This window comes from Salvelinus fontinalis, chromosome 30 (genome assembly GCF_029448725.1).
Source record: "Salvelinus fontinalis isolate EN_2023a chromosome 30, ASM2944872v1, whole genome shotgun sequence".
Taxonomy (NCBI): Eukaryota; Metazoa; Chordata; class Actinopteri; order Salmoniformes; family Salmonidae; genus Salvelinus; species Salvelinus fontinalis.
Window position 1 is genome coordinate 10,584,867 of NC_074694.1, and position 17,482 is coordinate 10,602,348.

The 17,482-nt window shown below is 47.2% G+C and overlaps 1 protein-coding gene across 1 annotated transcript in view; it reads left to right on the forward strand.

Annotated features, from left to right (window-relative positions):
• Positions 1 to 6,670: 6,670 nt before the first annotated feature.
• The window catches only part of LOC129828618 (fatty acid desaturase 6-like), a 14,328-nt gene continuing 3,516 nt past the window's right edge, over positions 6,671 to 17,482 (forward strand). Inside the window, exons 1-3 of the mRNA XM_055889703.1 lie at positions 6,671 to 7,898; positions 14,252 to 14,418; positions 14,541 to 14,772. Coding sequence (XP_055745678.1) covers positions 7,562 to 7,898; positions 14,252 to 14,418; positions 14,541 to 14,772 — 736 coding nt within the window. The 5' untranslated portion in view covers positions 6,671 to 7,561. The remainder of the gene's footprint in view (positions 7,899 to 14,251; positions 14,419 to 14,540; positions 14,773 to 17,482) is intronic.

The window sequence follows — 17,482 nt, forward strand, 5'->3', positions numbered from 1 at the left end:
GTAGCTGATAGATAAATAGGGCCAGTTTGTAGCTGATAGATAAATAGGGCCAGTTTGTAGCTGATAGATAAATAGGGCCAGTTTGTAGCTGATAGATAAATAGGGCCAGTTTGTAGCTGATAGATAAATAGGGCCAGTTTGTAGCTGATAGATAAATAGGGCCAGTTTGTAGCTGATAGATAAATAGGGCCAGTTTATATCTGATAGATAAATAGGGCCAGTTTGTAGCTGATAGATAAATAGGGCCAGTTTGTAGCTGATAGATAAATAGGGCCAGTTTGTAGCTGATAGATAAATAGGGCCAGTTTGTAGCTGATAGATAAATAGGGCCAGTTTGTAGCTGATAGATAAATAGGGCCAGTTTGTAGCTGATAGATAAATAGGGCCAGTTTATATCTGATAGATAAATAGGGCCAGTTTGTAGCTGATAGATAAATAGGGCCAGTTTGTAGCTGATAGATAAATAGGGCCAGTTTGTAGCTGATAGATAAATAGGGCCAGTTTGTAGCTGATAGATAAATAGGGCCAGTTTGTAGCTGATAGATAAATAGGGCCAGTTTGTAGCTGATAGATAAATAGGGCCAGTTTGTAGCTGATAGATAAATAGGGCCAGTTTGTATCTGATAGATAAATAGGGCCAGTTTGTATCTGATAGATAAATAGCGCCATCTAGTGGAGTGCTATAGTAAAACACCTGTGATTGAAATACATGTAGACTATTAGTCATATTTATTTCCTCTATATAAAAAGTCAATTTCTAGAACCGAGATCATATTGTATGTATTTTGTTTTGTTCATCCACAGAGAGATGACATGGTGACATCTGGATACTTTACTGTCATTCAAGATGACACACAGAGTCCTGTCTGACTATCAGCTCAAGTCCATGGAGAGCTGTGGCCCTGCCTATCAGCTCAAGTCCATGGAGAGCTGTGGTCCTCTCTGACTATCATCTCTAGTCCATGGAGAGCTGTGGTCCTGTCTGACTATCATCTCTAGTCCATGGAGAGCTGTGGTCCTGTCTGACTATCATCTCTAGTCCATGGAGAGCTGTGGTCCTGTCTGACTATCATCTCTAGTCCATGGAGAGCTGTGGTTCTGTCTGACTATCATCTCTAGTCCATGGAGAGCTGTGGTCCTGTCTGACTATCATCTCAAGTCCATGGAGAGCTGTGGTCCTGTCTGACTATCATCTCTAGTCCATGGAGAGCTGTGGTCCTGTCTGACTATCATCTCTAGTCCATGGAGAGCTGTGGTCCTATCTGACTATCATCTCTAGTCCATGGAGTCCTGAGATGGTGTTAGGATTATCCACACAGAGCTGTGGTCCTGCCTGACTAATGTCTCTCCCCAGGGACAGCACTCCCTGGCTGGGGACACAGAGAACATTACACTGGGGTCTGGTAAAGTCCCTAGGGTCCTGGTGCCGTGCATGAGAGGGCGTCTTTAATTACACACCCAGATGGTCTGGCAGGGCCAGGTGTGCCGTGGGACGGTGCCCACTCACTGTCACTGGCACGGAACAAACACACTCACATGTTTCACATATGGAAAACTGTCATTCATTTGCAACTGAGCATTTGATCATGTTTTTTGTCTATATATTTGTGCAAACATGTAATGTTATTCATGTATTTATTATTTATTAATAGAAAATGTTTTGTTTATTGTTTATTACAGACATTACTGTACAGTTTTGCTACTTTAGTATGTATAATAGTGGTACAGTACTCCAGTTAGCTCAGATGAACAGCTGACCATGTCCTTGACACAGAATATAAAAAGGATTAAACTCTGTTACATTTAAAATGTTTATTCAACCTTCATTTAACTAGACAAGTCAGTTAAGAACACATTCTTATTTTACAATGACATGTGTGTGCCAAATTGCACCCTATTCTCAATATAGTGCACTACTTTTGACAAGGGCCCATAGGGATCTGGTAAAAATAATTAAATAGTGCACTACGTGGGGAATAGGGTACCATTTGGGACGGGTCCACATTTCTGTTTTTAAGGACAGTTTGCGTTTTATTGAAGATACTGGAACATGAGGTTATCAGTCAGTCAGTCAGTCTGTCTGTGGCTACCTCTCAAATAGAACTCTATCCCCTATGTAGTGCACTACTTTTGCACAGGGCCCATAGGGATCTATATAGGGAACAGGGTACCATTTGGAATGCATTCTGTCTGTGCCAAGGTAAGTGTTATCTCAGGTTGTGCGGGCATCCAGTTCGGGGTATAGTGTTTCACAAGAGTTCTGCCTGTGGACTGGTGGACTGGTGGACTCTTATGCATGACTGTGCATGAACAACCTCTCCCTCAATGTTTTTTTTTTAACCTTTATTTAACTAGGCAAGTCAGTTAAGAACAAATTTTATTTTACAATGATGGCCTAATGTCAGCAAGACAAAGGAGCTGATCGTGGACTGTAGAAAAAGGAGGACCAAACGGGCTGAAGTGGAGCGGGTCGAGAGTTTCAATTTCCTTGGTGTCCACATCACCAACAAACTATCATGGTCCAAACACACCAAGACAGTTGTGAAGAGGGGACGACAAAACCTTTTTCCCCTCTGGAGATTGAAAAGATTTGGTATGGGTCCCCAGATCCTCAAAAAGTTCTACAGCTGCACCATCGAGAGCATCCTGACCGGTTGCATCACCACCTGGTATGGCAACTGCTCAGCATATGACAGTAAAGCACTACAGAGGGTAGTGCGTATGGCCCAGTACATCACTGGGGCCAAGCTTCCTGACATCCAGGACCTAGGCGGTGTCAGAGGAAGGCCCAACATTCAATCAGGCATATAATAACGACACAATTCCCAGAAAATAGCCTTCATTAAAGGTCCAAGCGTTTCTCCGGCGATATTCACATGCCAAAGGAATAGATTAGCAAAGAGTTAAATCGACATTCATTGACTAGGAAACAGATCTTGCGTTTTTTTTATAAAAGTAGATTATGTTTTCTCATGCAACGTATTTAAATTACTTTACTACATCACATTAATCACGCAATGATAATTAGTTTGATGGATACCCTAGGCTTTACACGACATTATAAACTACGTCGAGATTCCATCTTAATTCGCTCTAATTTTATGGAAAAAGGTTTATTCAATAAATCCAGCAACTCCTCTCCTACTGGGAAGAAATAATAAAACACATTTTCAGGCCTTAAGGGCAGTTTTATTTCAAATGTAGTACCCGGACGGAGAAAATCCAATAAGCGTTTTATAGTTACATCGTTAGTGTACGTTAACCAAAAGTGGACACACTCCAATCAGTTTCTGAGACAATCGCCCAGACTTTGTAGACAGTTTAATAATGCTTAAACCTCATCTTTATCAAATGATCCATTAAAGAGACCAACTCAAAACCTACGTACGTCTACGTATTGGCTGTTTAAGTTGCATCTCATTATATTCCCAGTATTACTTTATCAAATCTCTAGTAATTGATTATACGCACATACAATTTATCATATTTTCATATATTCACGGAATCCATATAGAACATTATACATTTTTAGGTACTCACATCAACCATTCCATTTGTGTTTTCAAGGACTCTCCACAGCTACGAAGCAGCTCTCCAAACATACTCCCAGCAGAACCCCAAAAAAGTTACTTTTGTTTCCCGGAGAATGACCGGCCCGTCATTGGATCCTCAACGGTCCTCTAACCTCCCAGAAACCACGGGAAAATCAAGTCTCACAGGAACTATAGACCTTCCGCTGCTTTCTAAAATATCGTCCCGCTCTCAATACCACCCGTGATAGTCTATGATGGACAGTGAACGAACAGAACTCCAAGACAACGCTATATCAAAAGCTTATTATCCAAAATTCAATAATCTGATTAAGCATATTTCTATATGTTACTATCCAAACTTCAGATTAAGACTAATTTCTATAGTCACACAACTCTCATATCACAGTCACACAATGCTATTCTCAAACATACCTAATCAATGAGTTGTTTTTCAACAATATTTTTACCTGCAGGAATATTTTCTAATTTATATCTCATGATTAGTTCCTAGGATAATGCAACTCACACATTTACATCTTTCAATACTTCTAAAATGGGGTACATATTTAAAACAATTACAGGTTTAAAACAATTACAGGTGCACCTTACTATCTTATACAATATCATAAATTGTCTTAACTAGTTCACACAGATTCCAGATGTTTTAACATTAAATGGCCAAAACTAGTTCACACAGATTCTAGATATTTAACACTACCAAACCCAGTGCATACCTGGCTAGCACATTTAAAATAATTGGGATTCACCACTTCTGAGGATCACTTAGAAGGTTTCACAGACACATTTCAGAATGAGGTCCTTCTTCCAATAGAGTTTCACCAGGTACTGTGCATCACACAGAACCCACAGTCACCCTGGCCCCTCAGCCCTACAGACCGCACCAATCCCCACTGTGATCAATTCAGTGTCAGGACGGCTCTAGGTGGTCCGCAACCAATCAATGATAGGTGTCTGAGTGTCTAACTCTCAGATCATCCTCCACTGACTCGGCCCTGCTTATGCCTCCAAGGTGCCCCTCTCACACAGGAATATACACTTAAAGCATACGTAACAGAGGCTTTTCTAAAAACTCGACTTTGCGTGTTTCACTCACCTCTTTATTTAAAAAAAAAACTAAGTTTGAGATGTGGTATCCATGGTGGGTCCATCTGTTTTGTTCCCGAAGTGTAGTCTCCCTGAGATCCCAAGTTTGATGGATCCCTCGTGCACAATTTACCCAGGTCAACAGGAGCGGTCACCAAGTGAAGATTCACATCCCATCCTCGTCGCCAAATGTGGTGGTTAATTTCTTTACAATTAAATGAGGAGAGACAAACTTATCACACAAGTCAGAGTCATACTTAAACTAAATCTTTAATCACTTATTAATAAGGGAGCAGGTCAATACAACGCACACATATAAAGTGAATCGATTGAGTGCTCTACTATAATGATGATTGGTCATGGCTGGTCGACGATTCACGGTCAAATGATTCGTTGAGAGCCCCGAGTCAAAATTACAAAGGTATTTTATAGCCAAGATACACCCCTTTCAACCTACATGACGAACAACATATATAAAGAATGGGTCACAAGGTGAAGATATGTATGAAAGATACCTATAATACACAGCAGACAGTATCTGCTGTGTCAACAGTTTTCATTGTATAGACCAGAGTCTGGCCCTCTGACTCTAAACTGGAACCATCTCTCCCTGGTACGGTATCGAACAGAAACGTTAACTCATGCTCTGAAATGCTCTTTAGGTTTTATCACCAAAAAAGACATGGTAAATCTTCTGTCAGTGTTATCTCCCAGAGACCCATCCTCAGTAGAACACACACACATACAATAGTTAATAATTCTCTATTCTGTTGCATAAAACAACCATTTGATCCAATAAAAGTATTATAACATAATCTTGCAATTTTTCCACCATACTGTTCTCTTTGCTTACCGCACAGCAAGCGGTACCGGAGCGCCAAGTCTTGGTCCAAAAGGCTCCTTAACAGCTTCTACTATAAGACTGCTGAACAATTAATCAAATGGCCACCGGACTATTACATTTCCCCCCCCTTTGTTGTTACATCTGCTGCTCGCTGTTTATTATCTATGCATAGTCACTTTATAAATTACCTCGACTAACCTGTACCCCCGCACATTGACTCGGTGACTCGGTACCCCCTGTATATAACAGATATTGTTATGTAATTTTCTGGTGTCACTTTTTGATTAAATTTTTTTTACTTTAATTTATTTAGTAAATATTTTCTTAACTCTATTTCTTGAACTGCATTGTTGGTTAAGGGCTTGTAAGTAAGCATTTCACGGTAAGGTCTACACCTGTTGTATTCGGCGCTTGTGACAAATACAATTTGACTTTAATGTGTTTTGTATGTAACTTCAATGATTATGTATGCACTCACTACTGCATGTCGAACATGTGTGGATACAACGTTTGGAATACAACATAAGTCATGTTTGGATGTACTCTCACCCACAGTTATTAAAAATGTGTATTACAATTAATGAAGTAACTTTTTTGATGCTGTTTGTTAATATCTTGGTCATTTCAACTGTAATTATAAAGATAATTGAGCTGGGTAGGTCTTCCTACTGTTTCTGTCACCCGTGTTACCAGTGTGATAACATGACTGACAGCTCCTGTTCTGATTAGAACAAGACAGAGTTGATGTAGAGGGAAGGTCTGATAGCCTAGTGCTCTGATGTCCCCTGGGTCGTGTTCAATTAGAGAGAAAATCTATGTTTTAAATGGTGAGAACTATTATTTGAGTTTTCCATTGCGAAACATTTTGCCAAGTGTGCTCAACTGAACACAACCCTGCCCTCTGCTAAACCAGTTTTAGTGGTAGTCCAGTTCACTCAGGATCCCACCAGCGCTCCTATTCCCTTAAATCATTCAGAGCACTGCAGCCAACACTGTACCTGGCCAGCAAAGAACACTGGCCAACAGCCCATTAAAACACTCATCTACTCATCTCTCTCTCTCTGTCTCTCTCTCTCTGTCTCTCTCTCTGTCTCTCTGTCTCTCTCTGTCTCTCTCTCTCTCTCTCTCTCTCTCTATACAGTGAGCACTAAGCAGTCGCTGCTAATCTTCTCCTCCTGACTTAGCCCCCCTTTCCCCCACTCCCCCTCCTCCTCCTTTCCCAGGCCCTCTGCCAAGGTTACAACAGGGATGAGAGAGGGAGGAAAGAAAGGAGGGGGAGGGGAAACGAGGACTGCAGGGGAGGGACCTGCAGTATGCATGAGGAGCTTCGGTGAAGAGAGAGGGAATAAGCAGCAGAATCATTTCTGGAGCTGAGCAGCTGCAGGGTATAGAGTTGTGTGTGTCCGTGCAGGATGCCTGGCTTTGTGTGTGGTGTGTGACACAGGGACTTGCCCCGGCTCACTTAACTCACACCCATAGAAGCCACAGGACGTTCCCAGAGCTGCTGCTGTATTAAACAAGGACTGCACTACAGGAACAACCTGACAAGGAGAGAGGAGAAGAGAGAAAGGAGAGAGAGAGAACACAGAGACGAAGAGGAGGAGGAGAGAAAGGAGAGAGAGAGAACACAGAGAAGAAGAGGAGGAGGAGAGGAGAGGAAGGAGAGAGAGAGAGAACACAGAGAAGAAGAGGAGAGGAGAGAAAGGAGAGAGAGAACACAGTGAAAAAAAGGAGGAGGACGGGGAAAGAGAGAAGTACACCGCGTGTTGGAAAAGAGTAGAGGAGGAGAAGAGGAGAGGAGAAGTGGAGGAGGAGAGGAGGAGGGGAGTACACACCGCAGCTTGTATTAGAAGGAGAAAAGGAAGGTGAGAACTGTTGGAGTGGTTGTAAAGGAGCTGAACTTCCTGTCATGTTTACTTCAGTCCGGACCCTTTGTGTTCAGGGCACAATGTCCAGGCTACTATCCTCAGAGTCTGGCCGCTGCCTATGAGACCGTCCATACAGCCGCTGCATACACCAAGCACTGTCGCTTTTACCGTACTTTGTTGTTGGTCAGGAGGGAGGCACAAAGGGAGCTGAAATGCAGAATGTACCGGAGGAATGGAGGGAAGAACAGAGGGCTGGAGGAGAGATGGATGCTAAACCCTGGGAGGGTAGAGAGGCCTTATTCCAAATAAACCCTGTTAACTCCAAACAGGATATGGACAGAGGGAAAGAGAATGGAGAGACCGGGGTTAAGGAGAGGAGGAAGGAGAATGGAGAGATGATGAACAAAGGGGGAAAGGGGACGGATAAAGAGTCGCTGATGATGGAGCTGACCCGTTTGGTTCAGAAGACAGTGAAGGAGAGTAGCTGGTGGGAGAGGAGAGGCATCGACATCACTATCCTGGTCCTGGCCTTTCTCCTGTTACCTCCAGGTAATCCATACACCTGTCTCACACACTCCATACACCTGTCTCACACACTCCATACACCTGTCTCACACACCTGTCTCACACACTCCATACACGTGTCTCACACACTCCATACACCTGTCTCACACACTCCATACACCTGTCTCACACACCTGTCTCACACACTCCATACACCTGTCTCACACACCTGTCTCACACACCTGTCCCACACACTCCATACACCTGTCTCACACTCTCCATGCACCTGTCTCACACACTCCATACACGTGTCTCACACACTCCATACACCTGTCTCACACACTCCATACACCTGTCTCACACACTCCATACACCTGTCTCACACACTCCATACACCTGTCTCACACACTCCATACACCTGTCTCACACACTCCATACACCTGTCTCACACACTCCATACACCTGTCTCACACACTCCATACACCTGTTTCACACACTTCATACACCTGTCTCACACACTTCATACACCTGTCTCACACACTTCATACACCTGTCTTACACACTTCATACACCTGTCTCACACACTTCATACACCTTTATCAAGGTCAACATGTTATTATACAGTATATTTATATAGTGTAGGTTTACCTCATTCAGTTCATCCTACCCCCAGGTAAGACATCTACCTGCACACCGCAATACATACACCTGTCTCACAGACTTTATAGTGGTCCTCTCTGGCTCAGTTGGTAGAGCGTGGCGCTTGAAATTCCAGGATTGTGGGTTCGATTGCTGCTGGGTCCACCCACATGAAAACGTATGCACGCATGACTGTAAGTCGCTTTGGATAAAAGTGTCTGCTAAATGGAATTATTATATACTAAAGGTAAACACATAGCATAGTTTTACCACATTCAGTTCACAAGGTAAGACACCGTGTCACAGCTTGATCTGAAACACCTGTCTTGTGCTTGTCTCCAGCCCCCACCAGGTGTCTCCCATTTTCCCCATTATCCCCATTATCCTCTGTGTATTTATACCTGTGTTTTCTGTTTATCTGTTGCCAGTTTGTCTTGTTTTGCCAGGTCTTACCAGAGTGTTTCCTGTTTCTCCTGTTCTCAAGTTCTTGTTTTCTAGTCTTCCCGATTCTAACCTTTCTAGTCTTCCTAATTCTAACCTTTCTGCCTGCCCTGAACCTGAACCTGCCTGCTGTTCAGTCCCTGATTGACTCTGCCTTGGATTACGAACCTCTGCCTGCCCTCGACGTGCCCTTTGCCTGACCCTTTGTTATAATAAATATTCTGAGAACCGAACAATCCGCCTCCTGTGTCTGCATCTGGGTCATATCCTGAGTCGTGATAGTACGAACTGGCCATGACTGACCTATCAGACTCAGACCAGCTCCGCAACGTTGTCTCCTTCCAAGGAGCTGCGATTGGAAGACACGAGGAGTTACTTCAAACCCTTATGGAAGGACTCTAGATATTGGCAGGATGCGATGACCATGCTTTCACTGCATTGCTTGAGCAATTCCGCAGATTATCTACTAGGCAGCAAGCCTCTACGGTAAACCCCCAGACTCTCAGTAACCGCGCTACCAGCGGCGCTTCTTCCCAGTCTACCCAAGAACACTGCTTACCTCCTCCGGAGCGCCATGCTGGAGATCTGAGAACCCGCTGGGCGTTTCTCTCTCAATGCTCCCTCATCTTTGAGCTGCAGCCCTCATTGTTTCGCTCGGATCGCTTGAAGATAATGTACCTGATAACGCTGATGTCCTGGAGGGCACTCGCCTGGGCTACGGCGGTGTGGGAGCAACAATCCACCGTTTGCCTCAGTTTGTGGCGGAGGTTAGAAAGGTGTTCGATTCTCCGTTGTCCAGGAGAGAGGCTGCTCGGAAGCTACTTCAACTGTGCCAATGTGCCTCCGTCTTGTCTTTGTGGAGAAGAAGGACAAAACCCTGCGTCCGTGTATCGACTACCGGGGCCTTAATGACATAACGGTTAAAAAACTTTACCCTCTACCACTCATCTCCTCAGCTTTCAAGCCTCTCTTGGGGGTGACGCTCTTCTTGAAGTTGGACCTTCAGAACGCCTACCATCTGGTTCGGATACGGGAAGGAGACGAATGGAAGACAGCTTTTAACACGGCTAGCGGGCACAACGAGTATCTTGTTATGCCATTCGGACTGACCAACGCTACCACAGTGTTCCAGGCCCTGGTCAGTGATGTGCTCCGTGACATGTTGAACCGGTTTGTGTTTGTTTACCTCGACGACATCCTTGTTTTTTCCCGTTCAGCTCAAGAGCACGTCCTCCACGTCAGACAGGTCCTTCAGCGTCTCCTGGAGAACCAGATTTTTTGTTAAAGCAGATAAATGTGACCTCCGTCGCACCACCAACTCCGTCATCGCTGCAGGAAATATTCAGATAGATTATGACAAGTTGAAAGCGGTGGGATATTGGCCTCAAACCACATCCAGAGTGCAGCTGCAATGTTTCCTGGGGTTTGCTCATTTTTACCGCCGTTTCATCCGGGGTTACAGCACCCTAGCTTTCCCTATCTGAGCACTCACCTCTCCCAAGGTTGCGTTCACGGGGTCTCCAGCAGCTGACCAGGTGTTCTCGGACCTCAAGCATCGATTCACTACAGCTCCCATCTTAATTCATCCTGACCTGTCCCGTCAGTTTGCGGTGGAGGTCGAGTCTCAGCGTTCTGCCCAGGATCAAAAGCTGCATCCCTGTGCTTTCCTTAATGCAACTGAGAGGAACTATGACGTGGGAAATCGAGAACTATTCGTGGTCAGAATGGCGTTGGAGGAGTGGAGGCGCTGGTTAGAGGGGGCGGTACATCCATTCTTAGTGTGGACTGACCATAAGAACCTGGAATATCTCTGCACCGCTAAGCGCCTTAACTCAAGGCAGGCGCGATGGGCCCTGGGTCCAAGAATGTGAAGCCTGACGCGCTCTCATGCCTGTATAGCCCGTTGCTACACCGTCTGACCCCGAGACCATCCTCCGTACCTCCTGTCTAGCGGCTGCAGTCATCTGGGGTATAGAGAGCCTGGTCTGTAACCAGATGTTTGTCCCAGACTCTGCCCTTTCTCCCGGTCCTGAAATGGGTGCATTCCTCTGGTTCCCGTCGGACCCTGGCTTTCATCCGACAAAGTTTTTGGTGTCCCACCATGGTTCCTGACGTCTCTACATTCGTCGCTGCCTGCACTGTGTGTGCACAGAATAAGACTCCACGGCAAGCTCCGGCTGGCCTCCTTCAACCACTCCCTGTTCCTCACCACCCCTGGTCCCATATCTCCCTGGACTTCGTCACTGGTCTTCCTCCGTCAGATGGCAACACCACTTTCCTTTCGGTGGTGGATAGGTTTTCCAAAGCCGCCCATTTCATTCCGCTTCCCAAGTTACCCTCAGGCAAGGAGATGGCCCAGCTCATGATGCAACACGTCTTCCAGATCCATGGACTTCCGGTCGACATGGTCTCTGACCGCGGTCCTCAGTTCTCGTCCCGATTCTGGAAGGCGTTCTTCACCCTGATCGGGTCGTCAGCCAGCCTGTCATCCGGTTTTCATCCCCAGTCTAACGGCCAGTTGGAGCGAGCCAATCAGGACCTTGTGACGGCTCTTTGTTTTCTCATCTCCGCCAACCCCATCCACTGGAGCAACTAACTTGTTTGGGTGGAATACGTCCACAACACCCTACTGGTCTCTCGCCTTTCGAGTGTTCCTTGGGATATCAGCCCCTGCTCTTCACTGAGCAAGAGGAAGAAGTCAGCATACCCTCTGCCCAGATGTTTGTCCGCCGCTGTCGCTGTACCTGGAAGAGAGCCCGGTCCGCTCTTTTCAAGACTACCTCCAGGTATCGTTTCGGGCAGAGGGTGTGGCTTTCCACTCGGAATCTGCCCCTCCGGATGGAGTTCCGCAAACTTTACCTCTGCTTTATCAGCCCTTTCCCCCCATCTCTAACATCCTTAGCTCCACTGCTGTTCGCCTTCTATAGCCCCGCACCCTCTGTATACATTCCACTTTTCATGTGTCTAGGATTAAACCTCTGTCTCACAGCCCTTTGTCTCCTTTTGCCAGTTTGTCTTGTTTTGTCAGGTCTTACCAGCGTGTTTCTCCTGATCTCAAGTTCTTGTTTTCTAGTCTTCCCGGTTCTGACCTCTCTGCCTGTCTTGAGCCTGCCTGCCGATCTGTCCCTGATTGACTCTGCCTTGGATTACGAACCTCTGCCTGCCCTCGACCTGCCCTTTGCCTGACCCTTTGTTATAATAAATATTCTGAGAACCGAACAATCCGCCTCCTGTGTCTGCGTCTGGGTCATATGCTGAGTCGTGATACACCTGTCTAACAACGGCAAAACTGGTTGAAATGACATCTTTTCAAACTCTTTTGCTCACTGGGTTTTAGCCAGGTTGACAATTGGTTCAATAGTGAGAGTAACATTTAGTCTGGTTAAACCAGGCTAACGCCTTATAGTCTTTATAAAGGTAAAACATATTTGTATAGGTTTACCACATCCTGTGTAACATGCAGATGTGTTGTAAATACACAGAGAGAAGGGAAGTGAGAAATCCACTGTACAAAAACATGAGAGATTATGGCTGTAAAGTAATCCCAGATTTGAGTCATCTGGCCAAACAAGGTCCTCCAGAGGAGAAGGGTCAGGACCAGAAACGGATACCACGTGCTTGATAGCAGAATAAAATGTTCAGGGAATATTAAGTGGTGGTGCAGGATTGGTGGAAGTGGCTCCTGTGTGGATGGGAATTCTGGGATTAGAAGTGAAACACCAGTGACCCTACAGCAGACCACTGAAGTCACCAGAAGAAACATCTTAACGGTGACTATGAGTGGTCTGAAGATGGAGAACACTGGCTGGTACAGGTGTGGAGTGGGAGACCTTATGATGCCTGTTCACATCACTGTCAGACAACAAACCACCACACAAAGTACCTCCACTAATGTTTTTCAAATGGCAGGAGTAGAATGGAGTGGAACTGTGTTGCAAAATTGTCTAATGAAGATCTATTTTATGCTTATTTATGTAGCCTGGTCGCAGAGCTGTTTGTCATGACAATGACCATAGCAGTTGGCAAGGCATGAAAAGTAGATCTGGGACCAGGCTAAAGCTAATGGCTAGATGTTTGCCTATTCTACATTCCATAATGTGGAATATTTGCATCTAGAACAACGTGTAAACTTTCCACTCTTTGTTTGACCCCATTTCCTCCCAACTCCTTCCCCATATCCCTCTCTCCTCATCTCCTCAACTACATCTCTCCTTCCCCATATCCCTCTCTCCTCATCTCCTCAACTACATCTCTCCTTCCCCATATCCCTCTCTCCTCAACTACATCTCTCCTTCCCCATATCCCTCTCTCCTCATCTCCTCAACTACATCTCTCCTTCCCCATATCCCTCTCTCCTCATCTCCTCAACTACATCTCTCCTTCCCCATATCCCTCTCTCCTCAACTACACCTCTCCATCCCCATATCCCTCTCTCCTTATCTCCTCAACTACATCTCTCCTTCCCCATATCCCTCTCTCCTCATCTCCTCAACTACATCTCTCCTTCCCCATATCCCTCTCTCCTCATCTCCTCAACTACATCTCTCCTTCCCCATATCCCTCTCTCCTCATCTCCTCAACTACATCTCTCCTTCCCCATATCCCTCCCTCCTTATCTCCTCAACTACATCTCTCCTTCCCCATATCCCTCTCTCCTTATCTCCTCAACTACACCTCTCCATCCCCATATCCCTCTCTCCTCAACTACACCTCTCCATCCCCATATCCCTCTCTCCTCATCTCCTCAACTACATCTCTCCTTCCCCATATCCCTCATCTCCTCAACTACACCTCTCCTTCCCCATATCCCTCTCTCCTCAACTACACCTCTCCATCCCCATATCCCTCTCTCCTCAACTACATCTCTCCTTCCCCATATCCCTCATCTCCTCAACTACACCTCTCCTTCCCCATATCCCTCATCTCCTCAACTACACCTCTCCTTCCCCATATCCCTCATCTCCTCAACTACACCTCTCCTTCCCCATATCCCTCTCTCCTCAACTACACCTCTCCTTCCCCATATCCCTCTCTCCTCAACTACACCTCTCCATCCCCATATCCCTCTCTCCTCAACTACACCTCTCCATCCCCATATCCCTCTCTCCTTATCTCCTCAACTACATCTCTCCTTCCCCATATCCCTCTCTCCTCATCTCCTCAACTACATCTCTCCTTCCCCATATCCCTCTCTCCTTATCTCCTCAACTACACCTCTCCTTCCTCATATCCCTCTCTCCTCAACTACATCTCTCCATCCCCATATCCCTCTCTCCTCATTTCCTCTCCTCATCTCCCCTTCTTCGTTTCTCCTCCAGCCTTTCTGCTGCTGGGCTCATCCCAGGTCCTGGTGTTTGTCCTGGGCATGGTGCTGATGGGGGTGTCCCACGCTGTCATTACCGTTAAAGGAACCCACCTGGCCAGCCACGGATCGCTGAGCGAGTCCCCTGCCTGGGCCGAGTTCTGGGCCGTGTTCTTCATAGAGGTAAGAGAGAGTGAGAGGGGTGGGGGGGGGGGGGGGGGGTGGGGGGGGGGGGGGGGGGGGGGGGTTATCTGTGATCTAATGTCACCAGATAGATGGCATAATTGCTGTATCTGTCTGTTCAGGTGTGTGGGTCGTTCACTGCAAGGGCAGGTGTAACAGGCCACATTAAGATGCATCATGCCCACACCAACGTAATCGGTCTGGGTGACTCCAGCACCTGGAAGATACCCTGTCTACCCCGGAGCGTCTACCTGTTTATCGCACCCCTGGCTGTACCCATTATCACTCCTCTGGTGGCTCTAGGTGAGACAAAGACAGGGTGTGTGTGTGTGTGTGTTTTTGTGTGTGTTGTGTTTTTGTGTTTTTGTGTGTGTGTGTGTGTGTGTGTGTGTGTGTGTGTGTGTGTGTGTGTGTGTGTGTGTGCGTGCGTGCGTGCGTGCGTGCGTGCGTGCGTGCGTGCGTGCGTGCGTGCGTGCGTGCGTGCGTGCGTGCGTGTGTGTGTTTCCAGGTGTAGCGTCTACATGTGTAAGTTACATCATGCTCTGTCGCTGTTAGGTTGCTGTTGTTTGAAACAGGAACATGTTGAGACCTGTGTTAGGCTAATCATGTTTGAAAGGCTGACAATAACATTATTGTTTAGGCCCCTCCTTATTTACATTGATATTTTCACTCCAGGCTGTGATGGTGGAATTGTCTGTGTCTGTATCTGTGTGTGTGTCTCTGTTTCTCTCTGGTCCCTGTCTCTGTCTCTGTTTCTCTCTGGTCCCCGTCTCTGTCTCTGTCTCTGTCTCTGTCTCTGGTCCCTGTCCCTGGTCCCTGGTCCCTGGTCCCTAGTCCCTGGTATCTGTATCTGGTATCTGTCTCTGTCTCTGTCTCTGTCTCTGTCTCTGTCTCTGTCTCTGTCCCTGTCCCTGTCTCTGTCCCTGTTTCTCTCTCTGTCTCTGGTCCCTGTCTCCGGTCTCTGTCTCTGGTCTCTGTCTCTGTCTCTGTCTCTGTCTCTGTCTCTGTCCCTGTCCCTGTCTCTGTCCCTGTCCCTGTCTCTGTCCCTGTTTCTCTCTCTGTCTCTGGTCCCTGTCTCTGTCCCTGTCCCTGTCTCTGTCTCTGTCCCCGGTCTCTGGTCTCTGGTCCCTGCCCCTTTGTCCCTTGTCTCTATCTCTGCCCTTGTCCCTGTCCCTGTCTCTGTCCCTGTCTCTGTCCCTGTTTCTCTCTCTGTCTCTGGTCCCTGTCTCTGTCCCTGTCTCTGTCCCTGTCTCTGGTCCCTGTCTCTGGTCCCTGTCTCTGGTCCCTGTCTCTGTCCCTGTCTCTGTCCCTGTCTCTGGTCCCTGTCTCTGTCCCTGTCTCTGGTCCCTGTCTCTGTCCCTGTCCCTGTCTCTGTCCCTGTCTCTGTCCCTGTTTCTCTCTCTGTCTCTAGTCCCTGTCTCTGTCTCTGTCCCCGGTCTCTGGTCTCTGGTCCCTGCCCCTTTGTCCCTTGTCTCTATCTCTGCCCTTGTCCCTGTCTCTGTCCCTGTCTCTGTCCCTGTTTCTCTCTCTGTCTCTGGTCCCTGTTTCTGTCTCTGTCCCCGGTCTCTGGTCTCTGGTCCCTGCCCCTTTGTCCCTTGTCTCTATCTCTGCCCTTGTCCCTGTCCTTGTCTCTGTCCCTGTCTCTGTCTCTGTCCCTGTCTCTGTCCCTGTCTCTGTCCCTGTTTCTCTCTCTGTCTCTGGTCCCTGTCTCTGTCTCTGTCCCCGGTCTCTGGTCTCTGGTCCCTGCCCCTTTGTCCCTTGTCTCTATCTCTGCCCTTGTCCCTGTCCCTGTCTCTGTCCCTGTCTCTGTCCCTGTTTCTCTCTCTGTCTCTGGTCTCTGTCTCTGTCCCTGTCTCTGTCCCTGTCTCTGTCCCTGTCTCTGGTCCCTGCCCCTTTGTCCCTTGTCTCTATCTCTGCCCTTGTCCCTGTCTCTGTCCCTGTCTCTGTCCCTGTTTCTCTCTCTGTCTCTGGTCCCTGTCTCTGTCTCTGTCCCCGGTCTCTGGTCTCTGGTCCCTGCCCCTTTGTCCCTTGTCTCTATCTCTGCCCTTGTCCCTGTCCTTGTCTCTGTCCCTGTCTCTGTCTCTGTCCCTGTCTCTGTCCCTGTCTCTGTCCCTGTTTCTCTCTCTGTCTCTGGTCCCTGTCTCTGTCTCTGTCCCCGGTCTCTGGTCTCTGGTCCCTGCCCCTTTGTCCCTTGTCACTATATCTGCCCTTGTCCCTGTCCCTGTCTCTGTCCCTGTCTCTGTCCCTGTTTCTCTCTCTGTCTCTGGTCCCTGTCTCTGTCTCTGTCCCCGGTCTCTGGTCTCTGGTCCCTGCCCCTTTGTCCCTTGTCTCTATCTCTGCCCTTGTCCCTGTCCCTGTCTCTGTCCCTGTCTCTGTCCCTGTTTCTCTCTCTGTCTCTGGTCTCTGTCTCTGTCCCTGTCTCTGTCCCTGTCTCTGTCCCTGTCTCTGTCCCTGTCTCTGGTCTCTGGTCCCTGCCCCTTTGTCCCTTGTCTCTATCTCTGCCCTTGTCCCTGTCCCTGTCTCTGTCCCTGTCTCTGTCCCTGTTTCTCTCTCTGTCTCTGGTCTCTGTCTCTGTCCCTGTCTCTGTCCCTGTCTCTGTCCCTGTTTCTGTCTCTGTCTCTGTCTCTGGTCTCTGGTCCCTGCCCCTTTGTCCCTTGTCTCTATCTCTGCCCTTGTTCCTGTCCTTGTCTCTGTCCCTGTCCCTGTCGTGTGACTGTATCTGACTGTGTGTTGTAAGTGATTGTGTGTGTCCCTGACTGTGACTGTATCTAACTGTGATGTCCCCGTGCGCTTTCGAGTGGATCACTTAATAACAATTTATGACTTATTATTATTGGGAGAAATATTCTCAGACTTGCGCCTACATATCGACAGCATGAACTCTACAAAAATCATATGATCAAAGGTCATGAAGTTTTGACTGCAAGTTTCTGCAGTTTCTCTTCACTAACTTCATCGGGCAGCCATCGCCTGCATTGTTGGATGCTCTATCGTCAACCAATCATTAGGCTGTTCTTATTTGACCCACGCTTAACGTGACCAAAGACATGATTGAAACAGGAAC